Below are 25,987 nucleotides of genomic sequence, written 5' to 3'. Positions count from 1 at the left end.
GCGTGTTGAATGTGCAGAGTTTCGAACTCTCATCATCCAGTTTTATTTGCCAGAAGCCTTGATTTGCATCTAGGACTGAAAATATCTTTGCTTTTTGGCATGCTGGATACCACTTCTTCCACTGTCAGTAGAAGGTAATGTTCACGTTTTATCGCTTTATTAAGGTCTTGTGGATCTATGCATATGCGTATCTTGTTTGGTTTCACCACTGTTACCATGCTGTTCACCCACTCAGTCGGTTCGGTTTCCTTTACAATTACTCCCATGCTTTCCATCTTGTGTAGCTCTTGAACTATCTTGTCCTTGAGCAGGGCTGGACTGGGACAAAAAATCGGCCCGGGCATTTTGGCCCAGACCGGCCCACTATATGATCATAAACACCACCCATCTTTGCACGCCCCTTAATTATATGCATACCAACTCCTATTCGTTAAAACCACTAATGCCATGTAATGAGTGAGTATAGGAACGAGTGAGAGTTAACAGATGAAATAAGTAAAAAATTGACATTTATTAATACAGTTGAACTATACTCCACAGTGGTGAATCCTAAAATAAGCTATAAGCTGCATTGGCATAGCAATACAAGTGTTTCTTACAGGATTTTTAGTAAAACTGTGGTGGGTGGACCTCGGTCCTTCTAGGGTGGTTCGGGGGAATGCTCCCCCGTGAGAAAATTTTGTGCATTTTAATGTTAAATTCATCAATCTGGTGCACTTTGAGAGTTCAAAATTAAAAGCTCCAACCCATATTCAGTGTGCAAATTAAACAAAGAAAAATTCAAACCTCTTTTAGTTACAGTCTATTTAGTATGTCTATTTACATTACACCTACTACATAATAATAGTTATAATATTAATCCAATGACAGTAATAGCCATATTTTGTCAAACAAATGCACTAAAAAATAAAGGAAACTTTCATAATTAGTTCTGTACCAATTTCTATACTTGAAAGAGATAAGCACAGGATCTTTTATTTTGACGCAAACTGCATCAAGCTTTTATTTTGGCGGAAAACATGGTTTACAAATGCCTCTCATTAAATTTCTAGTGAATTACGTAATCGTCAACTATGCAGATGTGGAAATAATCTGTAACTGGGTTATGGATTCCTACACTCATGACATAGCCTAAGTGTTTTGAAAGTAGTTCTGCTTACCGCGGACTCTACACTTTCTCATCTCTCTCCTGATCCTCCTCACTATCATCATCTGCCACAGGAGCTGATGAAGGGCAGAAAACATATATTTTGACACATAAAGCGTCTGCTTTAAGGGCCTGGTTCTATTTTTTCACGCTATTTCTCTGCACATTCCTTGCGTTTCTTCTCTATCTCGCTGACTATTTTGACAGATACACACTGACATTGCTGCACTCTCGCTCACTTGTTTAAAGTTGTGATTGGGCCAGCCCAGTGTCAATCAAGAAAAGAACCAATGGGCCGCTGATCTACGTGTTTCATGGGCTGGTCTGTCAGAAAAAAAAAAAACTAACACTGACTTTTTTTGACCAATGCATTACACCGGCACAAACCCAGCGCCGCCAATTAAGCAAAACAAATGGGCCGCCGATGTACAAATTTTATGGGCCGTTAAAAAAAAAATATATATAATAATAATAATAATAAAAATTATGTATGAGTATGAGATTTATCGGCCCAAAAAGCACGTCGGCCCACCGGGAAAATGCCCGGTATGCCCAATGGCCAGTCCAGCCATGTCCTTGAGTGCTACAGGAACCTTTCTTGGTGGATGAATCACTGGTGAGACATTGTGGTCTGTTTTGATGTGATGCTCAATTGGTAAACAACCAAGGCCAGAAAACAGGTCGTCAAAGTTTTTCAAAGGGTCATCTTTGATCTTTACTTCATATATTCTTCTCACCATGGGTTGTGCGTCCAAGAAGTGCAGGTACGTTATGTAGCGCCCCCAACAGTTGTTTATGGGGGAAGGCTAACCTGAGTTCTTTTAGATTTAGTAACCAATCAAATTCTATATTTATTTTTATAAGGGCAACTGATTAATCAGGTTGCTGTGGTTCTCAAATAAACCCGAGTTATAAAATGAAAATGAAATAACAATAGCAACAACAATTGAAACAAATAAAGCCCTTTACTGAATATAAAATAAAATAATCACACAAGAATATGAATTAGTAAACAACCAAAAGATGATTGACAGTGTAATTCCTAAAACTAATAGCCGGCAAAAATCTAATAATCCAATACAAAAAAATACCACAGTTCTCGTAGCAGGCCTGAATCGACGCTCGGGTTCGTTGTAGCCTAAAACTTGTGGCTGCTTCACTCCGTAGAGCACAAAAAAAAAAAAAAAAAAAGAATGCGCTCACCACTTGTGTGTTGCACAACAGCACCGTCTCCGTCGATCGCGTGCGTTGTCTCGGTCCCAATGCAGCTCTCTCGATGCAATCGAATGTCCCAGCCCCGGTCCGTTTAGTCAACAAACAGGCAGTCTCTCCTCCCACGCCGCGCACGCGCTCGCAGCCAGCAGCTCGCGTCAAACTTCAAACTGTCCGTAAACAAACTGAATTGAGCTCTTCGTCAAAGCACTGTTCAGCATTGAGATATCACCCGATAGTTCGTCAGGATTAGTCACCCTAATCTATCAGATGTTACCAGAGAAATTTGTAATTCACATATTCCGGTCTCTATTCCTCGTGCTCTTTTTACACTGTTCTCTTCGTCGTCTGACGTCATTCCTCTCTTCTTCGGCACTCGCACAACACAACCAGTAAGCCTATGTAACTTTCACTTTATAAAATAAAGTAAACATCTTACATGTCTTGTAACAATAACAATTTACATTTCTTTTTACAGAACTGGAAAAATATACAATATGAAAATAAACAAATTTAACAAACCACTGACTCAGGTCTATATTATCCAATTTTCCCATAGGTTACATTACCATCGGCCACTTGAAATTGAATATTATGCTTTTGGTTTCTGTAGGTGAAGGTAAGTTGAACTTGTCCCACAGGTGACATCTTGTGGCCAGAATATGTAATTAGGTGACAGGTGGATTTTTGTAGTTTTCTTCGAGTTTCCAGTGACTTGAACATATTGTTGGGTATCATATTACATGCTGCCCCTGTGTCTAATTTAAATGAAACGTTCTTGTTGTTTATTTTCAGGCTTTCAGTCCATTTGTCTTTTTCATTCTGTGTTTCAGTGGTGACTGTGTGCACATTTTTCATTGTTTGTGTTGTTTGCACATCAATGGTTCCAACAAAGAAATCATCTTGCTCATCACTTTGTTCAGCTTGTTCTACAGTCTGTATTTTCCTGGTGGAGACTTGCATTCTGCACATTTTCGCAAAGTGGTTTCTTTTGTTGCATGCTTTGCAAATTTGTCCATAAGCTGGGCATTTTTTGTATTCATGTTGGTAACCACATCTTGAACATTTCACATTTGCTTTGTGTTTCCATTCCATTCCACTTTCCATTGCATGCTGTTTACTTCTCTGTTCACTTTGCACTGTTTTTCCTCCTTTTTTCTTTATGTTTTTGACACTGCTTATTTTATTCACGTCTATTTCTTCAACTAGCATTTTCGTCTGATTTGACGTTAGCTCGTTGGCCCGGCAGGTGTCGATTGCTTTTTCCAACGTGAGGTCTGCCTCACGCAACAATCTTGCACGCACATTGTCGTCTCTTATCCTGCATACGATTCTATCCCTGATAAGTGAATCAGTTAGATCGCCAAATTCACAGTCTTTCGCCTTGTGTTTAAGATCTGTGACGTATGCATCAATTGTTTCTTCAGAACTTTGCGATCTCGTAAAAAACATATGGCGAATGTACGGCATATTCTTTCTGGGCTCACAATATTCTTTGAATTTCCTTTTTAGTGCATTTATTTTATTCACCTCTCCCTCCGTGAACTGGAATGTGTTGTGCACTTTAATGGCTTCTTCACCCGCAATATGAAGAAAAGTAGCACACTGCACTGTCTCTGATTTATCTGCCAGGCCACTCGCAATGAGGTACAACTCGAATTTCTGAAGCCATACCTTCCAATTCTCCGCCAGATTGCCGTGAAGAGACAAAGCTGATGGTGGCTGCAGTAGCGACATCTTTTCAGCTGTGCTTTTCTTTTCTTCTTCTTTTATTTTTTTGATCCGTCTTCTGACACCATGTTATGTATGTTATATACTTAAAGTGAAGAATAAGACGACACAGACACGAGGTGACTTTCACAGTAGGGTCTCCATTGTTTACTTAAAGCTGCAGTTGGTAACTTTTGTAAAACATTTTTTTTTACATATTTGTTAAAACTGGCATTATGTCCTGACAGTAGAATATGAGACAGATAATCTGTGAAAAAAATCAAGCTCCTCAGGCTCCTCCCAGTGGTCCTATTGCCATTTGCAGAAATACACCGCTCCCAGTAAGAAACAACCAATCAGAGCCAGGAGGAGTGTCTTAACAGTGTCAGTCAAGCTTGTGTACGCGCTGATCACACCCCTCTCTCGCACAGCGCGCTGCGCGCACCATCGTTCAAAATCAAGATTGCCGGTGTGCCGCGCAGCTGTGCTAATGGCGGACAAACAACCAAAACTGCCAATTTCTCGAGTGGCACCAGGGGCCTGTACCATGAAGCCGGTTTAGGTGGCTAGCCAGCTATGTTTCAGTTTAGTTTCCGCCAACCCTGGGTTTTAGGTACTATGAAAGTAGCTCGGCTTTAATCGGTGTTCGTTGCCATGGTATCTTACGCTGCACGGCTAACCTGCTCCGGGGCAGGTTATGTTCTGGATTCAAGATCTCAGACTGAAGTTTGACCAATCAGCTGAGAGCAAAGAAATATAGGTGACGTAACTTATTCCCAGTGTCTGTTGCAATGACTTCACCTTTTCTTCCAAATCCTGTGGACATCTCAGCGCAAATTGTTTGACGAGCACTTCGTAGAGAAAGTTTTTAGCCAGACAAAATCCCCTTGCCTTTCCTGATAGTTACTTGTATGAAAGATACAGATTTTCCGCGGAAGGAATGTCTTATCTTTGCGAACTTCTTGAGCCGCACATAAAGAATTTAACACGTCGAATTCATGCACTTACTGTACCGCAAATATTGCGTTGCGTTTTTTTTGTTGCAAGTGGTACATTCCTGCACGGTGGGTGACGCACAGAAGCTCGGGGAAAACACGGTTTGTCGAACCATTCGTAAGGTGGTCCTCGCTCTGCAGGAGTACATGAATGGTTTCATTAATAGTGTTCCCCGGACATTTATCGGCCATGTCCATAAAAGAGGGCTTTTATAAAATTGCCTTTAAGATATATTGATAGGGTGACATCACATGAACACATTTTATTTTTATTTTTTTTTCAAAAAGCAAATTGCACAAATGTACTATACAATATAATACATGTTAAGAATTATTTTAAATCTTTATTATTATTCTGTTAATCTTATGATAGGATTCCCTAGCTTTCTTAGTAGTACAAATACGTTCTATATTTATGTAAAATTATGTATATATGTATGTGTAGCCTATGTGTAATATAGCCTATAGCCTATTTTTATAATATATAAAAAATGTGCATGTATAATTTTTTATATATTACAAAAATAGGCTATAGGCTATATTACACATATAGGCTACACATACATACATACATAATTTTACATAAATATAGAACGTATTTGTTTAACTTACACATTAACAATCAGCAATCTTTCTCCAACAGTCTTCTCTTGCTTTGGCACCAGAGACCGTATTGTTTCGAGCTTGAAATACATATTTAAATTCATCGTAATTCTGAATGATTATCTCTTGCTCCTCCGCGGGAAATTATATCGCTCACGCTCTACCTGCGATTGGTTGTTCAGTGTCGACGTCACTCTTTTATGTGCACGCGCGCGTGGAGTAATCATAGCTTAAGGATCAAAGCCTGAGTTGACAGAGAAAGTTGATGAGCTGCATCATGGTACCAATAAAGCCTGATTGCATCGGTTTGGTTTTGTCAACTCAAAACTAATCCTGTAACCCCGAGTTTGTTCAGCTACCTTCATGGTACAGGCCCCTGCTCATACAACAAAGACAGGTAAACAGAAAATGACTGATGACGATAAACAAGCGCGTCAGAGCCCATTGACTCAGTGTCAAAACTATAGCCGCATAACATACAGATAATATGTCACACAGTGTGCTAAGCAACAATTGAAACCTGCTAATTCACTGGCTTGTCATGTTGCTAAAATAATGTACTAGCAAACCTTATTTAGCATTACACATCGCTAGAATAATTACTTAGATACTGTAACGTTACCATTATATTATCTTGCTAGCTATTTATAACTTATAGAAAGAGTGCAATGTTATGAAGACATTACATGCATTGCAAAATACGTAATGATTTGAGGACCAAGTTTGTAGTCAAAGTATGGGCAGGCCATAGTCAATGTAAAGCATATTGTTGATGTTTCGTCCCTACCAGTGAATGTGCGATAACTGTTTATCCGCAGTCATCACAGGCCCTGTTTACTAGCCTGCGCGTTCACGGCAGGCTCCGTCGTGGGGGAGGAGCTGTGGAGGGAGGGCTGTATCGCAGCAGAGAGCGAGGGGGAGTGACCTGTAAGCTGTGCTTGTTCAAATTTTCAGGCTAAGTCAACGTTTTCTAAAAGTTCCCTACTGCAGCTTTAACTGAATTTGTGAATGACGTCACCCAGGTACGGGTAGCATAGCCATACAAAATACATGACATAGAGCGAAACAAAGATGTTATTTTCAACAGATTTAAAGGACACCATACAAATTAGGAAAGAAAAAAAACAACTGGGAGGATATTGCAACCAAATTAGCTGCAACCAGGGGTGTTCAAAGATCAGGGAAGGCATTTATTCTTACATACATGGCAAGGGCATTGTCCAAAAGGCAGGTTGGCAGGTAGCTGTGTTCACACACAAGTGCAGAAATGTTTACAAAAGGGGATGGAAGCTCCTCAGATTCTTTTACAGTGTGAGAAGATGACATCTCAACAGCTGATAGGGACACTGTCTCATCCTGTGGTGCCACGTTCCCTGAAGTGCTTGGAGAGACACTGCATTGGACCATGAGACGGCGGAAAATGACCTGCAGTAGGACTGTTATTCCATCCCCCTAAAAACAAAGTACACACACACACACACACACACACACACACACACACACACACACACACACACACACACACACACACACACACACACACAAAATCTCCAGTTGTGTTCAGATAAACAATGAAAGTAATACACGTCTGTGATGGAATTAGAGGGAGTAAATTATGACAAATTTTCTATTTCTTTTAATCAAATTTTCCTTTTCTGTGAGAGACAGAGAGGTTTGAATATGACCTGGGCCATAAGGCTCACAGCTGTTCTGGGTTTAACTAGAACAAATACTCACAGCATTAGGCAGAGGAGGATCAGTCCCTTGGAAATGCTGAGAACTGTCCATTGAGGCTTTCCTCAGCTTTCCTTGAGGCTTATGTAGCCCTGGTTGCCACGGGCTAAAAAGGAACTAAAAATATAAACAAATCACAAATTATGTGATCTCTATCAGATCCTTATAATCTAGTGATAATAAACCTACTCTTTGTAAATGAGTCGTGAAACTGAAGACTGATGGTTTATCTCCATCCCTAATTCTGACAGTCTGACCTGTCCTGTCAAAGTCCTCCGACTTGAAGTGCCCACTGCATAGCACAGAGGACTTGCTTGCGGAAAAATCTCCCCTTCTAACAGCTACTTACCACTGTCTCCTCAATTGTTTGTCTTTGTGTGAGAAAAGTTAGCTAGCCATCTAATTACAGTAAGATTCACAATATCAGTCACCTAGCCGAAACGAGTATGTGTCATAAAAGTCGGTTTTAAGAAAATATAGATGAATATCTCAATTACAGGAAATTTATTAAAAAAATATATATATATAAATAATATAAAATATAATATAAGCTAAACCTATAATATAAATCATGCAAACTCCTGTCTCAACTTAAAGTCAAATAAAGTTTCTCGGATATTCTCGAAACCGTGGATTTTGTTAGAGGGTGCTGAGACATAGACATGAATGCATGATTGGAGAAATTTTGGGACTCAGGCGAGCCCTCCATATGTGTCCAATGGCAGCTTATTTATATGGTCTTTTGTACACAAACCTCCTATATGTACTTCTTTTATTATTCAACAACATTTTATTGAAATCTACTATTTCTTTTAGATTCTTGACACAAGGATTGCACAGCTCTGTAAAGCACATGGTGGAACTGCTTTACAGGTGCACACGTTCGTTCTCTGGTGGCGATCCTTCACTATCAAGAAACATGTGGATGACAGTCACATTTCTTGTCTGAAGGTAAATGAAAATCTATGAAATAAATTTCAGGGCCAGGGGACACACTTACTTACTTATTTACCTAAAAATATTTTAAAGGACCTTGATGAGAATGACACAGTCCTTATTCCAAGAATTGTTGGTGGACAGAGCCCCGAAAAGGGAAACCACTTCATTTTGTGGGTATGTATGGATAAAAAAAAAATACATTTTTGCTCAACAGTTGTTACTCTGGTTAAAGCGGTTTCTGTTTATGTTGTAAAGGTCTTGGATGGTTTGCTGAATCGTATTCGAGTTTACGACCCCACTGGCAACTACAAGTCAATTTCTGCGATGGACCTGGCTATACTATGGTATTTTGTGCTTTGTAAATGTCAAAACTGTTATCTTTATTTACTAATGTACATTTCTTAATTTCTTTTTTCTTTTGTGCAAAAGCAATGCCTTCCGAAATACTTGGGACTTGGGAAAATGGACTGTTGAGTACCCAGAACAGTGGAGGCTGGCTGACTCTAACAACTGTGGGGTTTTGGTTTGTACAGTAAGTTAAATAAATGCTTTTATTTATTCATTTTATTTTATTTTTATCTACATTACTTTAACAACTGTGTTTATTTCATTAGATGGCAGAAATGGAGGTGAGGGACAAATGGACCTCTATGAAAAACGAGGTGATACAGGGAGACGATCTGTGGCATCTGAGAAGATATCACGCATCATCTATGGCAGCATATGCTGTTCAGCATATGACGTATAAAAGGTATGTGTAAAATGTGTGTCCTCATTCATATAAATCAACTTAAAATTGTAATAAATCAAGTAGATCGATGATTTTTAAAATATAGGACAGTCGAGGAGGTGGGAAAAAAAGGAATTTGTTCTCTTGTCAGTGATACTGAAATTCAGGTACATATAAGACTTTACACAAAATTTAAAATGGCTAGATATTGTTTGCTATACTAAATATTTTTTTCAGGAGTTGTTTCAAGGAATTGTAAAAGGCTCACTGAAACCCACATGGAACAAATGGTGGCAAATGAAGACTGGAAAAATGGCAAAACCTAAGAGCTTTCATCCTGCCTTGTCAGCACATGTTGAGGAACTTCTGGGACACATCGACAACATTGTGTTTGAGCAAAAGAAGGACAAAAAACTTGAACATTTCGACCTTTTAATGTGTGAATTGATTCCTGAGGTAAGCATTTTATGGGATCGTGTTGGTACAAATAAGTACTTGAATTTTTTATATCACCAAAAAAACACATCATTTTCTCACCCTGGTATCATTTGATAATATGTTGGGAGAAACTGTGTTTTTACAGAGTTCCCTCAAGCCAGTCCATCCATGACACCCCAGGTTCAACGAGCTAACTACGTTCTGCTGCGTTGCACCTTTGGGCTTGCATATCAAAGTAAAAACAGTGAGTGATGTTCCATAGCACTAAAGACTGTGCAAATGTCCAGTTGAACATGATGTGTTGCAGCATGTTTGTGTGTTTTTACAGAGTTCCCTCAAGCCAGTCCATCAATGACACCCCAGGTTCAACGAGCTAACTACGTTCTGCTGCGTTGCACCTTTGGGCTTGCATATCAAAGTAAAAACAGTGAGTGATGTTCCATTGCACTAAAGACTGTGCAAATGTCCAGTTGAACATGATGTGTTGCAGCATGTTTGTGTGTTTTTACAGAGTTCCCTCAAGCCAGTCCATGACACCTAGTCCAGCCTCCTCGCCTACAGGTCACGACCCCACCATCTAAAGGGGAAATTGACTGACTGCATCATCTAGGCCTTAGGATGGTTCCACAAAGAATTGACTGCATATACAACATGAATTTACTTTGATATGCAAGCCCAAAGGTGCAACGCAGCAGAACGTAGTTAGCTCGTTGAACCTGGGGTGTCATGGATGGACTGGCTTGAGGGAACTCTGTAAAAACACAGTTTCTCCCAACATATTATCAAATGATACCAGGGTGAGAAAATGATGTGTTTTTTTGGTGATATAAAAAATTCAAGTACTTATTTGTACCAACACGATCCCATAAAATGCTTACCTCAGGAATCAATTCACACATTAAAAGGTCGAAATGTTCAAGTTTTTTGTCCTTCTTTTGCTCAAACACAATGTTGTCGATGTGTCCCAGAAGTTCCTCAACATGTGCTGACAAGGCAGGATGAAAGCTCTTAGGTTTTGCCATTTTTCCAGTCTTCATTTGCCACCATTTGTTCCATGTGGGTTTCAGTGAGCCTTTTACAATTCCTTGAAACAACTCCTGAAAAAAATATTTAGTATAGCAAACAATATCTAGCCATTTTAAATTTTGTGTAAAGTCTTATATGTACCTGAATTTCAGTATCACTGACAAGAGAACAAATTCCTTTTTTTCCCACCTCCTCGACTGTCCTATATTTTAAAAATCATCGATCTACTTGATTTATTACAATTTTAAGTTGATTTATATGAATGAGGACACACATTTTACACATACCTTTTATACGTCATATGCTGAACAGCATATGCTGCCATAGATGATGCGTGATATCTTCTCAGATGCCACAGATCGTCTCCCTGTATCACCTCGTTTTTCATAGAGGTCCATTTGTCCCTCACCTCCATTTCTGCCATCTAATGAAATAAACACAGTTGTTAAAGTAATGTAGATAAAAATAAAATAAAATGAATAAATAAAAGCATTTATTTAACTTACTGTACAAACCAAAACCCCACAGTTGTTAGAGTCAGCCAGCCTCCACTGTTCTGGGTACTCAACAGTCCATTTTCCCAAGTCCCAAGTATTTCGGAAGGCATTGCTTTTGCACAAAAGAAAAAAGAAATTAAGAAATGTACATTAGTAAATAAAGATAACAGTTTTGACATTTACAAAGCACAAAATACCATAGTATAGCCAGGTCCATCGCAGAAATTGACTTGTAGTTGCCAGTGGGGTCGTAAACTCGAATACGATTCAGCAAACCATCCAAGACCTTTACAACATAAACAGAAACCGCTTTAACCAGAGTAACAACTGTTGAGCAAAAATGTATTTTTTTTTTATCCATACATACCCACAAAATGAAGTGGTTTCCCTTTTCGGGGCTCTGTCCACCAACAATTCTTGGAATAAGGACTGTGTCATTCTCATCAAGGTCCTTTAAAATATTTTTAGGTAAATAAGTAAGTAAGTGTGTCCCCTGGCCCTGAAATTTATTTCATAGATTTTCATTTACCTTCAGACAAGAAATGTGACTGTCATCCACATGTTTCTTGATAGTGAAGGATCGCCACCAGAGAACGAACGTGTGCACCTGTAAAGCAGTTCCACCATGTGCTTTACAGAGCTGTGCAATCCTTGTGTCAAGAATCTAAAAGAAATAGTAGATTTCAATAAAATGTTGTTGAATAATAAAAGAAGTACATATAGGAGGTTTGTGTACAAAAGACCATATAAATAAGCTGCCATTGGACACATATGGAGGGCTCGCCTGAGTCCCAAAATTTCTCCAATCATGCATTCATGTCTATGTCTCAGCACCCTCTAACAAAATCCACGGTTTCGAGAATATCCGAGAAACTTTATTTTTTGCCCCAAAAAAACTATAAGGTGATATTTTGGGTCAAAAAATAAAGTTTCTTGGATATTCTTGAAATCTTGGATTCTGTTAGAGGGTGCTGAGACATAGACATGAATGCATGATTGGAGGCTCTAGAGCCTTCCAGAGCTGAGATATGGAGATCCCACAAAGCATTTATTCCATTGGGGCAAATAGAGACTCGCAAATTAAAATTCTAACGTCGTCATTCAGCCATGGGAAACTTTTATTCTGTGGACACAGTGTCTCGAAATCTTCAACTGTGGCCTGGCATCTCGGAAACTGAATGAGTGGCCGCTTTCTGTCGGTTTCCTCACTCAAAATTCTCATATACATTTCCTAGAAAAAAAAAAAGCTTTGTAATTGTCTTACATATATAATATTATATAATATATAACAGACTTCCATTTATTTAACATCTTACCTCTTCTAGCTCCAAGATGTGAAAGCGATCCACTGAAAACTGATTTTTTTTTTTCAATTTCTGTAAACACATTTGGATCAGTCACAAATCTTTGTCAAAGTTACTTATTGTACTTTTTTAAAATTAAATCAAATAAAGCATACCTGTGCGTGATGCATCACCTCCTGCCATGTCTGTCTTCAGGCAGTAAGAATCATGGTCATCATGAATTTTCACTGAAAAAGGTTGTATATGTAATATTTTAAATTTGCCATAAACATTTATTTCAAAAAGTGGACCATCTACTGTAATGTACTGCCTTTCTCACCATTCAGGTTAATGTCACGCCGCAGGAATGGTTTGAGTTGGGACACATTGGTTTTCTGGCGGAGAATGTTGCCTGATTTGTCTGCAAGTGTAGCAACCCCTTTTCCGGTAATGTCTTCGACTACAAAAGGGCCTGTCCAGTTCCCCTCTAAACGTCCACCTTTGCGTCCCTCTTTTCTTTTGTTTGCTTTGAGTACCTCCTCTCCTTCGTGGATGTGAAATGATTTCACATTTTTTTCTTTTCCGGGACTCGTACTCTGCCTTTTGCTTCCCCTGTGCTTTTGCAATGTGATCCCGCACCTTATGAAGATAATGTACAATAAACAGACTTAATAGAATACCTTAAATAATGTGAATTATTACTTAATTATAGTTCATACTAGAGACAATTACCTTTGCCTGTACTGCTGTCACCTCTACCATCCGTGTGGGCATTACAATATTCGGATCCTCTGCTACAAAGCAATCTGTCTCAGATACTACCTTTGTGTTTAGAACCTCTGGCGTGTTTGGGTGCCGGTGAAACATCAAAAAGAATGGTGTATACTTTGTAGAGCCCTAAAAAAAAGTGTTTCAACAAATTACATTTACATAATCAATTGCATATAGTCATTTCTTTTTTAAGCAGTTCCAATCACCTGCTTTGAGGTGTTGATGGCATGCACCACATCCTCCAGTTTTTCGTCCCAGTCATTCTGCATGTCATTGCAGTACTTTGACAATGACCTCTTTATAGTCTGATTAGTCCTCTCATCCTGTCCATTTGACTGAGGGTGGTAAGCTGACGTGACACACTGCTTCACACCCAATTCCTTAAATATGTCCTCATTTAGCTGTTATCAAAAAGGTATCAAAGACATGGTACATTCTTATAACATATAGCCAAAAAAATTAATAATAAAATCTTCTTAACTAAATAATAATAACCTGGTTCACAAACTCCCTCCCATGGTCTGTGATTATTCTTTCAACCAGTCCATATGCATTAAATGCTTGTAAGACCCCTTTAGCCACCTCAACTGCGGTCTTACACTTCAGGGATTTGGCGAAAACCCATTTGGTGAAGAGGTCAGTCATTGTGAGGACATAAATGTTCCCCTGAGGACTGGTTGGAAATGGTCCCATCAAATCCATTCCTATTACATTCCAGGCTTTAGTGACCTTGATAGGGTGCAACACTGGAGCCACTGTTGTAATAGTATCATTACACTGACACTGTGGACATTGGGCAATCTAAAAAAAAAAAATGTAGGTGTTTGTAACATTACAAACAACAGAAACACATTACTTTGTACAACTACATCAGGGGGTCTCAAACTCAACATAGGATCTTGAGGACACAACTTAACACCATTAAGTATTTAATAGAATATGATGTTGTGGTCCTCAATATAATATGTGGTGGCCTCTACATAACGTACCAATGAGTTCATTATTTACACTTGAGGGGCTGTATGAAACCATCTCGTGGGTCAGGAATTTGAGTCTACAATTATCTTACCCACTTCGTGACGTCCGGAAAGATGCCTTGCCAGTAGTATGCGCTTGCAATCTTATTAAATGTCCTTGTTATCCCCTGATGCCCACCTGTAGCTGGGCTATCATGGCAGTCCCGAAGGACTCGTTCCTTCTGTTGCTCATCCATGACAACTAGACGGTTTGATCCGTCTGCAGTCTTGTAATAAAGATGTCCACCTGTGTTAGAGACATAAAGAGGTAATGTGAGGGAACGCAACACACAGTATTTAAATCATGTTATTTATTGAAGAAAATATTATGTAAAATTAGTTGTTTTATCATAAGCAAACGTAGCGGATACTGTAAATCACAGAATACATTTAACACATTAAAAGGCAATGATATTTTTTCTACTTCCCCTGCACAATGAACTTCTTAGCAGAACGCCTGACAATTCTCTTCCGTCCGGTGTCGGCGTTCCCTTGGTAAACTCCACGCTGCAGGTACTCCTTCACCTCAGCATGCAACGCAAACTGTAACATAACTTTAATGCAAAGCAAAAGTAATGATATTAGGTTGATTAAACGTATTAATTGTGCAGTCAATCGATCCAAAAAATTTACTAGATTAAATACACTTTTTTCTGATTAAGTGCGTCATACAAAAAAATGTAACATAATGAACATTTATGAAACGCATAGTCATATTTTGTAAATAATTAGTTAATCATTTACTAATCACTTGTAATGAAATTTACAAAACATACATAAAATGTTAGTATATCACATGCTAATCATTTATGCATGTTTTGTAAATGATTAGTTCATCATTAACTAACCACTTATTAATGACCTACAACTGAACGTTATTATGAAGTGTTACCCAAGTCTATACGTTTTTACTATATTTTATCATTTAATCATTTCACATTTAATCTCCAGATTAATGTAGCTAACTAAATAAAGACATTATATTTTAAATACTTGTTTAATGACATTTTTTTATATATATAAATGAAGGCCAGTATCACTGATACTAATAACGTTACAGCTACTGATGTCTTGATAAATATGAGAAATAAAAAGAAATTGAATAAAGCGTAAAACACTCTGCACTGCATCATTTATAAATTAGATATAAATGAATCCTTATTAAATCTACAAAAGTTCTTTAGTTATGAGCAGTGAGTCATTTTCTCTGTTCCCATTGTTATTTGATTGACCTCGTGTGAGACCGCTATATAGGAGGATCTTTGTTGACATCTTTGTACGCATGCGCGAGTGGTTGTGTGGCAACAAAACAAACAGTATTGCGGGCAGTAAAGACGCGACGAGCATTTTCAAGAGAGTTAGCGGGCGAAATCCACAATATATAAGCACTTTAACATCTGAAGACCGGAGGAGGTTTGGAGAGAAGCTCAAAATTTGTATTGGTGACAAAATCGAAGTTATTCAAAGCCCATATGAGATCTGGGATGACAAAAAACGTTGGTCCGACTCGCCCGTGTCTTGGCCACCAATCTGCTGGGGAGACATTTATTCTTATTTAATAGAAACCCCTGGACCCTTCACTCATGAAAGATTAAAGGCTTTCAAAAGATTATTTTGTTTTTTCGAAAAGTTGGGCCGATCTTTTCTGCCAAACAGAAAGCAGTGATCGTGCTAAAAGCAGAGGTTAGAACAGCCTTTTCTTTTGCTTTTAAGTTTTGCGATCCAGAATAGCCCATTTTGATGTGAGGAACATAGTCTGGGTGCTGTGGATCGCGGTTTGGGACACCTGAATCAGAACGCGAAAACATATGACTCGGTTGATTTGACTCAGTTTTATTATTTTTTTTATTCAATCTTCTATAAATACATAGTCACTAAGACTTAGGCCTACCATGAACAAAATGAGCCTCACAAACTCGATCAGTAACGTTAGCTGCAGGAATTCAGGCTTTCTTCGGAGCGTCCAGGTTCAATCGCCTAATTGCACGCAACCATTTCTTTCGTTTTTCGCGATCCTTTTCGGAGGGAATTCGAAAAAACTTTTTATCAGGCCCCCAACGAGCCGTACTCGACCACACAGCAAGAGTGAACCATCCTCTTCTCTAAATCCTCCTCCAAACGTGCAAAACAATCAAATTACAGGTATCTAGCGGTGTTTCCTGCCACACGATTCCCATGATGCAACGCGACAAACATAAACAATGACGTCACAAAAGATCCGCCTATTGGGTGCTGTCCCTTTAAGACCTGCAGTTGCCGACTGCCAATTACTGCTGCGCAGTGCGCACCATATGGTGCGCGTGACTGTCAGGACATGTGTGTGTCTTTTCGCGCTCGAATGTTTTTAAACAATTTGCTTTAAGTGCATGTTAAATGTAACGCTAGCTAAAGAATGACAGAAAAAAAAAAGAATGCTGCGTTATTTTTATTGCGTTAAACTGGACTAAAATAATCGCATGCGTTAACTTTGATAGCACGAGTTATTAATATATTCAATGCAACTGTGCCCAGGTGCTTAAACTCGCTTTGATGTAACTTATTTATGCAAGTGCCTACAGAGCTGAGGCCTTTAATTTTTAATTCTTCATTCGGCAACAAAGACTTTCGTCCAAATTGTATTAGGCCTATAACATTGCAAATATTTTTTTTTTTCCGAAAGCATGCTCATGCAATAATGTTGAACTGTATCTATAACGGTAAAAATTATTACAGGCCGATAATTTCGTTTTTATTAAAATATAACTACAATTAAACTTTATTAAAATACACCGGGTGATGGATATACTTACTGAAATGTTGGATGATGAGAAGAAAAAAAAAACACAATAATTAATGTAAAGTTAAATTGATAATTAAATTGTATTTTTGAATTAAGTAAGGTAAATGTATTGGTCGCAGAGATGAAATCGTCCAGAGATATTTTGGTCACAGATATGAAACTGTCCAGAGAGATGCACAGATGTCCAAAGATGAAATTTTCGCAGAGATTCTTTGTAGAATTTCTGACGAAAGGGACCTGTGAAACATGGCAATCGTATATATAGTCCCGCATTTAAAAAAAAAAAAAAAGTGATGAGACATTCTCATTGGTCATTTTCAAGTGTCTTTAAGAATGACAATATTTTATTGATGAGTCGCGTTAAATAGTTTTTTTTAAACCTCTGTAACATTTCGATGTGTGCAAAAATATTGTATTGGTGAAAAAACGTTATCTCTAATACGTTTTTTTTTTTTTTTTTTTTGTCATGTACAAATGGAATGGCAATATCATTACATCTTTGCATTAGAATATACAGAACAGGTGCATAAAAGAAATACAAATTAAACAAGAAAAATGATTATCATAGTATTAAACAAAAAAGATTGAAAGGTTAAAGGGGCTTGGTTGTGTTTTTGTTTTGTAAATCATATTCTTCTTTAATGCAAACAATATTTATTGCATTCTTTTTTTTTCATCACTTTAAGGGCTTTTATATAAGACAAACTCATTAAGAAGTTATCTCTCATTTACAGCTCTTCTCATTTATTACTCATTTACAAGTAAAGTAATACATTACAAGTAACATGCATTACATAATCAGATCTCTTTTTGATGTTACGAGTAAATTAATGCAATACAAGTCACATACATTATGTAAGCACGTTACATTCTAATAATACATTTATTTACATAAATGTCACTGCAGATTAAGTATTTTCAAGAACAATATTCACAGTATAAGAATTGTAGCTGAAATATAGCCATTGATGCATGAGGTCCACTACAGTGGACAGATGATTAATCAGATTTTTCTCCCAATCTAAAATCAAAACTTGGAAAATTGAACTGTGATATGACTCATTAGATATTGTTTGATGCTGCAATATTTTTTTTACCTACAAGAGTCTCCTAGGAAAGAAGGAATGGTTGGATATTCCGGAGCAACTTGGCATTTCTGACTGACCATTGACCATCTTGGTTTGGAGGGGGGAAAAAATCGAAACACAACGGCTTGCCACTTGGTTGCAATGTATAGGATGATGCACCAGGGTGGGTCCACTGAAGAGGATGATGTGCAACTAAGCCATCAAAACCCGTGCAAATTTAAGCAAATGCTTTTTTAATAGCCGTCCACTGTAGTGACCAATATGCATGAAAGGGTTAATCCATATAAAACAGCGCTTAATCTTGCAAAGTACGTTTTGGTGCTACTGCTATCATTACGTTAGTAATTCATTAAGTTAACTATAAAGTGTCGCTATGTTGTGAGAAGGTACTCCTTTGCAGAGATCCCAAACCTAACTGAGCATTTAACAAACAGAAAAGAAGTCGTGACAGCCCATTTGACAGATGTTCTCCAGTCCTAAAAGTAAAACAAAAAACACAAACAATCTGTTTTTAAAAGATCTTTTAGAAAGTCATAGTCTCTTTTTGAGCCTTTGTCAGTGATACTTGATTTCTTTCTTTCAAGACACCTGAAATACTTCCCATCCCATACATGAAAAAAATAAAAAAATACATGCCGTATTGGTGATATCATATTTTATATATATTAAAATATTCTTACATAGGCTATATAAAATAAAATGACACAACCCTGTCTCTTTTTGTTAAATTTCTGTTTTATTGATCAATAATAGCCATTATAAAAGCAGCCTAAAAGGTATAAGAAGCTATACAAGTCAAGAAATAAAGTAAGTAAAACGATTCAGTCAAACGTAAGTCAGCAGGCTACAACGTTAAAGATAAATAGCCTAAATAATTTAACGCTATATAAAGTTATGAAGCTAAAACTTTGCCCTCAGCCAAAACGATTTGCCAGGGAACAAATTATAGATTAATGATATCTAAGATCGTCCGTTAGATATAGCCTACACAAGACGAATTATATCTCATGTTTAACCACTAGACTAGAGACATAAACCAGCGGCAGACGGCAGTAGATTTAGCCGAGTTAAGGCTGTTTCAGGCGGGATACATGAGCGCTGAGAACCCGGTGATAGCTTGGATCTCACATCTCCGAAAACGTCAGATCAATTTTTTAAATAGGCGCTATCTGTAGAAACAAACAACATATTTGTGATTGAAACAACTACATTATCGACTGAAAAACTCTTAAAACTACATTTCGTGACACATTAACAGTAGTATTTTTTAATTTCACGGTCTTTCTCCTGCTATTGACGCTACTTGAGATTTTAAATATTAGCTATAGAATATACACAATTTACATATACAATATACAATTTAATTTAATCTTACCTTGCATATAGCAGCGGGATTTAGCATTCTACATAAAGCTACCACATAATAACACTAAAATAGCTCACGTTAGCTACAAGTTATCGCGAGAACAGATTTAGATCAGGCATACTACTGGCATACTAATTGGGTCCTCAGCCCGGACCGAACAAGCGGGAAGGAAGTCGACCGGAAGTTGAAGCCGGCCGCGTGCCACCATCTTGTAGCAGAACTTCACCTGCTGTTAGCATCCCATTGACTCCCATTCATTTTGACGTCACTTTGACAGTGAATAACTTTACATCTGAGGCGTTTGAAGACTCCATTTGTCCATTATTTATTTCTAAAGAAACACGACAATGTATAAAATGCTCCATTACCTTGTAGCTTACGTTATGGCCCCGTAAAAACAGTTTTTGTAAAAGTAGGCTAACGATTGCGTCATAACCACGCGACTCTCTGTCGCACAGTAGAGAGATTACCGTATTGACGGGAGGACCCAGCAAACACAGAACGTTCCCCTAACGTTCCCGTTTGGTTCCCATTTGGTTATTTTTTTGGGAACCAAACAAGAACGTTCTGGGAACGTTCCCTGTAGGTTATTTTTAGGATCTATGTTTATAACATTAAGGGAACGTTCCCAGAACGTTCCCTGTAGGTTATTTTTAGGTTTAAATTTATAACCTAAAGAGAACGTTCTGGGAACATTCCCTGTAGGTTATTTTTAGGATCTATTTTTATAACTTTAAGGGAACGTTCCCAGAACGTTCCCTGTAGGTTATTTTTAGGTTTAATTTTATAACCTAAAGAGAACGTTCTGGGAACGTTCCCTGTAGGTTATTTTTAGGTTCTATCTGCATAACTTTAAGAGAACGTTCCCAGAACGTTCCCTGTAGGTTATTTTTTAGGTTTAATTTTATAACTTTTTATAACCTCCAAATCCGAGACCATGGTCCTCAGTCGGAAAAGGGTGGTTTGCCCACTTCAGGTTGGTTCAGTTCCTGCCTCAAGTGGAGGAGTTTAAGTATCTTGGGGTCTTGTTCGCGAGTGAGGGAAGGATGGAACGGGAGATTGACAGACGGATCGGTGCAGCTTCTGCAGTAATGCGGTCGATGTACCGGTCTGTCGTGGTGACGTCCAACCAAGTTTTATAACTTTAAGGGAACGTTCCCAGAACGTTCCCTGTAGGTTATTTTTAGGTTTAATTTATAACCTAAAGAGAACATTCCCTGTAAGTTATTTTTAGGTTCTATTTTTCTTAAACCAATTGAATGGTTTGCAATGTTTTGTGCTTTAACACCATTTATCAAATGCTTAATTACATGACCATTATCAGGCAGTAGATAATGCCTAAGTAATCAATAACTTTGCTCATTGGTAGGCAGTCTTTTTTAGTTAATTATTTTTAGGTTTTATTTGTATATCCTAAAGAGAACGTTCTGGGAACGTTCTCTGCAGGTTATTATTTTAATATCACTTAACAGGCAGATTACCAACTGACAACGTCGTCAGTACGGTCCCCTAAGGTTATAAGATAACCAACAACGTTCAGATCTATTCGCAATAACTTTTTATTAATGATATTTTAAATTATGTTATACATTTTAATTCTATATGTTTATTTAAATGCTGCGTGACTTTGAAGTGTATTAATGCGCATGCGCGTAATCAAACACTGGAGCGCGCACGTGCGCTCCTCAGCAGATGGAAACCAGAAACGTCATCAACAAATGACAAACAACAAAACTCCCGTCTGTCGCTGTTGGTTTCACTGCTTTCAGGTAAGTTTAGTCAACAAAATATCACAAATAATACACACAAACGTCCCTGACACATTTCTTACGTGTAATTGACACGCTTCTGTTGAATATTTACTTTAAAGAAATGGTTTTGTCTTTGAAAAAGTCCGTTAGCATCTAAGCTAACCGGTTTCAGAAGAGAACGTTAGGCCTAAGTTACGTTAAGTTAAGGTCTTATTTATGAAAGTTTGGGTTTTTAAACACATATTTAGTGTAGATAACAGTTTTTTATAGTTTTGCTGGTAATTTGTCAATGGGTGATTGGAAGTAAGCTAATTTATTTAACCTAAAAGAATGCACTGTATTGTTAACTTAATCAGTGACGTCACTTACCAATATTGCTAAAATGTGATTTCAGAATAGCGAGAGAGAAAAAAAATCCTCTACAACAAGGGGTGAGTTATTGTTTAATAATGATAATAATTCCATATGCATTTATTTCACAATATATTATCTTAAGATTTTTATATATTTCTCTTTTCTGCATTTCACCTCTGTTCTAGCTTGGTTCCTTTTATTAAACCAATCCCATGTAATATTGTTGGCTCTGTGACAAATAGCTTATTATGTTCCTAGATCATCATGCTGTGATGGCCTGCTGCACCCCCTGTCCAAGACAATCTCCATGGCTATGAACCATATGACTAGTAAGCAAAACCACCTCAAAAATACAGTGCACTACTGTTCAAAGGTGTGGGGTCTGTAAGATTTATGCTTTTGAAATAAGTCTCACATTTTAAAATCATTAACCCCAGGGTTTTTCAGTGAGATTGTCCTTGAGAAGCCTGTAGGCTAAATAATCAGCTAAATAATAGGCGACTAATACAATATTATAATGGTCATAGTTATAATAATAATTCATTTAACTATTATGATAACATGATATCCTGATCATTAGTATATTTTATTTTATTTCTTTAGGTCTGTTTTGAATTGTGTTGGCCAATGAGACTGACACCATACTGTCTAACTCAAAGGTATTTATGTATTTGTATGTTTTTTTTTATTGATCAATACTGAAATTCTTTGTACTTTTAAATGCTGAATGTGGTTCAGGGGGTCGACAACTTTAGGCAGTTATTTTTCACAGATATCTTGGGAAGCTGTGGCTCATACTCTTAGCCTTTAAAAATGTTTGAATTGATATCCCCAATGCAATATCAGGGGGTAAATATATCATTAGAGTTCTTAAAGTTATGGCTTTGCTCTTGTTACCAGATGAGATATAATCCCTATTGTTTGGCCCTGTGATTCTTCAGGACAAGACCTTGATGCCATCCATAGTCAGTAGATGAAGAAGGTGAGTTTAGCCCATCTTGTCAAAATGCCCATCTTGGCGAGTTTCCTCGTAAACAGTCTTGTGTGTTTTAAACAGAAAGAAAACAGATGCGTGTCATTTATATTAGGTCTGCGCATTCGTCTTAAAGGGACAGTAGCCTAACGTACCCGCAGCTGTTTGTGTCGCCAATGGTGATCAAACATCAAAAGAGAAAATGACTTGTAGCTTTAGCAAAGATACATTTAATTAATTTATAGTTATTTTATTTTTACAGTGAAGACTTATTTTACATTTTGATAATTCAATTTCTGTACCTGATGTTTTCAGATTTAACTGAAAAACATAATGCACTGCTTATTTCAACTGTATTTTTCTTCTATTGTATTTATCTATGCTTGTTATCTATTGTAATTTTCTATGCAGGTTCACTCCTCTACAAAATCCCCTCAATAGGGGTTATGCGGAGCGCCCAGCGGTCGAACCGGAAAGAGGTCTAAGCATTTCCGCTTTTCACTTCTGTACACATCTGCAGCGGTAGGTGATCTCGGTTTACTGTTAATTTTCGCTTATTACACTAAAATTCTTATTTCTGTTTTAATTAAAATGTTACGAATGCTAAAATATCAGAAAAGGGAACATCCGAACAGCAGTTTTTGTTGTGTGCCGATCTGCTCTATGTCGGGGAAAATGAGTAGTACAGAAGTACAAATGGGTTCTGTACTCATAAAGTGACATCAACATTCGCGTCAGCAGTAGCATTCGCCATCAGGCAAATGTTATTTAAATAAACTCCTGATGTACTTACAAACTTTCCAATGCCTGGTTTAATGAGTACAGAACCTATTTGTACTACTGTAGAAATTTGGTGCCATTCTGGGCATTATTAGTGGGGTAATTTATGAGATACAAACCTGGAGCCGCGCATGCACTAAACCATACGGCTGATGTCTCTAAATAAACTCTAAATTTTTCAATATTGTGCAGCCCTAATATTGAGCATATCTTAAAGTGAACTTGGAATGATAATTTGTGATACCAGATGAGATGTATGTATGATAGATTTTGAACTGTAATATATATATTTTTTTTTTCAGGTTTTCTGGGATCCCAGCGGAAGGCATCAAGGCATCAGATGTTGGCCTGGACAGATGTTCCTGTAAACTACACCGACCTTTGCTTTTGCATGGATGGCTGATTATTACCATGTTCTGTGAGGGCATTATTATAGCAAAACTGAGCACCTGTGACAGTGGAATTTGTAGGTGTAAAGTCACAGATAAAAAAAAAAAAATGATAGTAGTTTCAAACTTTTTTTCTCTTTCTCTCTCATAAACAACACAGCAGTTACAGGTTTTCAAATTCTTCATTGGAGGTGAGACTTATACGTTATATGCAGAGCGAATTCGCAGGTCAGAGTTCACTAGACTTGAATATTATTTTCTCTGTTTTTTATTTGACTTCAGAGTTGAAAGTGGGCTTAAAGGGTACATAGGCTTAATGGATATCCTTACCCCTATATAAAACATTCCTTTTTTGATTTGTAGTCTGAAATAATAAATAGTGCAATATAAATAAATGCAATGTAGTGTTTTCAAATATATAAATTTTTCTATACACATTGATGCTGAAATATCTGAATAAATACACGATACCAGCAGTGCTCGTGCTCTCATATCCTACAGCTTGTGACACACAATCCCACCTCACTCTTTTCATTTGCTCCTGATTAATTTTAATGCCATTACAGGGCTTGAATTTTGGCATGGGATTGTGTGTACATGTAACGCGTTGTCTTTTTATTTTCTTGTTAAATTTGCAGATGGTTTTGGGAGTTTAAATGTTTTGAGCGGAGTGAAGATTGGCACATTCATGTATATTGTATATAAATGAAGACTTTTTCAATTTTTGTTCTAAGTTATAGGCTACAGTTTGCAAAAAGATAGTTTTAATTAAAATGTTTGTGCAGTTTTATTTATTGAAATATTTTCATGTTTGAAATATTAAATGTAAATTACTGTTCCTGAATACATTTTGCTAACGCTGTTTTTGATGACTTATTTTAGGTTGATAATTAAACAATGAATCAACAAAAACATGGATTGTGTGCTGATTTATTTATTTAATACAAACTGATTGATTTACTTATTAATGATAGTTTATTTATTGTAATAATATATTCATAGGATTTTTTAAGTGTTTGAACAATAAACAATGTAGAATATGTTGTTTGTAGACCTATCATTTTCCCCTAACCTATAGGGAACGTTCTATTAACGTAAAGAAAACTTTCCTGGCTAACCAATAGGGAACGTTCTGGGAACCAAAAACTAACGTTCCCAGAACGTTCCCAGAACGTAAAATTGTTAGCTGGGGAGAAGCTCGCGGGCAATCGGGGGGACGTGAAGGCAAAATGACAAAATAATTAATCAGAATACCTAGCAAAAGTTTCTCCTGCTCCTAGCTCATGGACACCTCCTACTCACGATCTCCGTCTCTGCAAGATTCGGAAGGGAATGATTCAGATTTCTCATGCCACAGCCACTAGAAGACAGACGGGTTGCTCACGTCACATCTACGTCGTCAAGCTCAGTTTGAGTCTGCGCGTCAGGAACGGAAGTCCAAAAAAATCGCTGAAAATGGGCTTCACTTGCCTCAATTGAGTTCCAATGAGATGACTCTGTCCATTTCTTATACTGTCTATGGGACCGAATATTTCAGAGTGACTGAATACTTCGCCACACCGGCTTTGCCGACAGGCGACACAGGCGGCCGCCTGGGGCGCAATCTGCTGGACGGGGCGCAAAATTGCAGAAAAAAAAAAAAAGTTAATTAAATATCGTATTATGAAAGCTGCGCACACGCTGTACACTTTTACTGTGCACTGTCCACACACTGCTTGTATTTGTCCATTTCTTTTACTAGATTATACAATCCTAAAAAACGACTGAGTCACTGTCAGCTGTCAAACTCACGCGCGTTGCTCAGCAACCGGGAGTGGCGCGAAAACATCTGACAGCTGGTTTTAGCGCTTTAAATGATGGGGTAAAAGTACTGACGGTAATGTTGCGCTGTTGAGGCTCGCGCAGTTATTTATAACATATTAAAGTTAAGAAACAATAGCCTAGGCTACACACGACCAGAGAGCTGTTTTCCTGAATGCCATCAAAATTGAAACCGAGACTGATTTCACAATAGTTCAATAAACAAATAGTTAAAATTAAGTCACTTACATTTTAGACACAATGACTGTTTTTGTTCTGTTTCAGCAGCGAAAATAGTTCCAAACAAAGATCACAGCAGAACCATCGCGAATCTCACAGCATAGCAACACTTGTTGCATTACTGAATGATTCAGCGTTTTGAATGAATCGTTTGAGTCAAAGATTCAATTACCCATTCATAAATGCCTCATTCTGAATAAAACAGTCGTTTGAACGAATCGTTTGAATGAATGACTCAGTGACTCGCTCATTAAGACGGTCGCCTGCCGCCTCCTACTGGCGGTTTAGTTTCATAAAGTATCATTCTTTTCAACATTCCTTATTTGTATATTCAAAAATATTTAAAATAATCTAATTTAATACAGT

General features: G+C 37.6%; 1 protein-coding gene and 1 long non-coding RNA gene across 7 annotated transcripts; both read left to right on the top strand.

Annotated features, from left to right (window-relative positions):
- The first annotated feature begins 8,006 nt into the window (after window positions 1-8,006).
- Window positions 8,007-10,165, top strand: LOC309509643 (uncharacterized protein). Of its 4 annotated transcripts, none has more exons than XM_082184417.1 (9): window positions 8,007-8,138; window positions 8,218-8,352; window positions 8,431-8,514; window positions 8,596-8,684; window positions 8,764-8,872; window positions 8,955-9,091; window positions 9,177-9,237; window positions 9,308-9,526; window positions 10,020-10,165. In XM_082184417.1, the coding sequence occupies exons 1-9, from the start codon at window positions 8,136-8,138 to the stop codon at window positions 10,047-10,049; spliced, it is 867 nt and encodes a 288-aa protein (XP_082040543.1). In that variant the 5' UTR covers window positions 8,007-8,135; the 3' UTR covers window positions 10,050-10,165. The 4 variants fall into 4 exon arrangements, 3 of the variants coding, with proteins under 3 accessions (XP_082040543.1, XP_082040542.1, XP_082040544.1); XR_014209964.1 differs by adding an exon at window positions 9,654-9,935 and having other exon boundaries at window positions 8,015-8,352; window positions 8,770-8,872; XM_082184416.1 differs by lacking the exon at window positions 10,020-10,165 and having other exon boundaries at window positions 8,770-8,872; window positions 9,308-9,627.
- Window positions 10,166-21,034: 10,869 nt separating this feature from the next.
- LOC309509659 lies at window positions 21,035-24,497 on the top strand. Of its 3 annotated transcripts, none has more exons than XR_014209982.1 (6): window positions 21,035-21,103; window positions 21,480-21,516; window positions 21,698-21,768; window positions 22,043-22,098; window positions 22,381-22,934; window positions 23,495-24,497. It is a non-coding gene; the product is annotated as an uncharacterized lncRNA (long non-coding RNA). The 3 variants fall into 3 exon arrangements; XR_014209983.1 differs by having other exon boundaries at window positions 22,340-22,934; XR_014209981.1 differs by lacking the exon at window positions 22,043-22,098 and having other exon boundaries at window positions 22,340-22,934.
- Window positions 24,498-25,987: the final 1,490 nt, after the last annotated feature.

This window comes from Leuciscus leuciscus, assembly GCF_965113295.1.
Source record: "Leuciscus leuciscus genome assembly, chromosome: 11".
NCBI classification, from domain to species: domain Eukaryota; kingdom Metazoa; phylum Chordata; class Actinopteri; order Cypriniformes; family Leuciscidae; genus Leuciscus; species Leuciscus leuciscus.
Note: the sequence above shows the minus strand (reverse complement) of the source record. Positions and strands in the feature narration are given on the sequence as shown.

What these genes read in the sequence shown, in the direction of transcription:
- LOC309509643 (XM_082184416.1), top strand. An exon ending in ATGGACCTGGCTATACTATG is followed by an intron (nt 8,685 to 8,769) that starts GTATTTTGTGCT and finishes TTTGTGCAAAAG; the next exon opens with CAATGCCTTCCGAAATACTT. An exon ending in TCAGTGATACTGAAATTCAG is followed by an intron (nt 9,238 to 9,307) that starts GTACATATAAGA and finishes TATTTTTTTCAG; the next exon opens with GAGTTGTTTCAAGGAATTGT.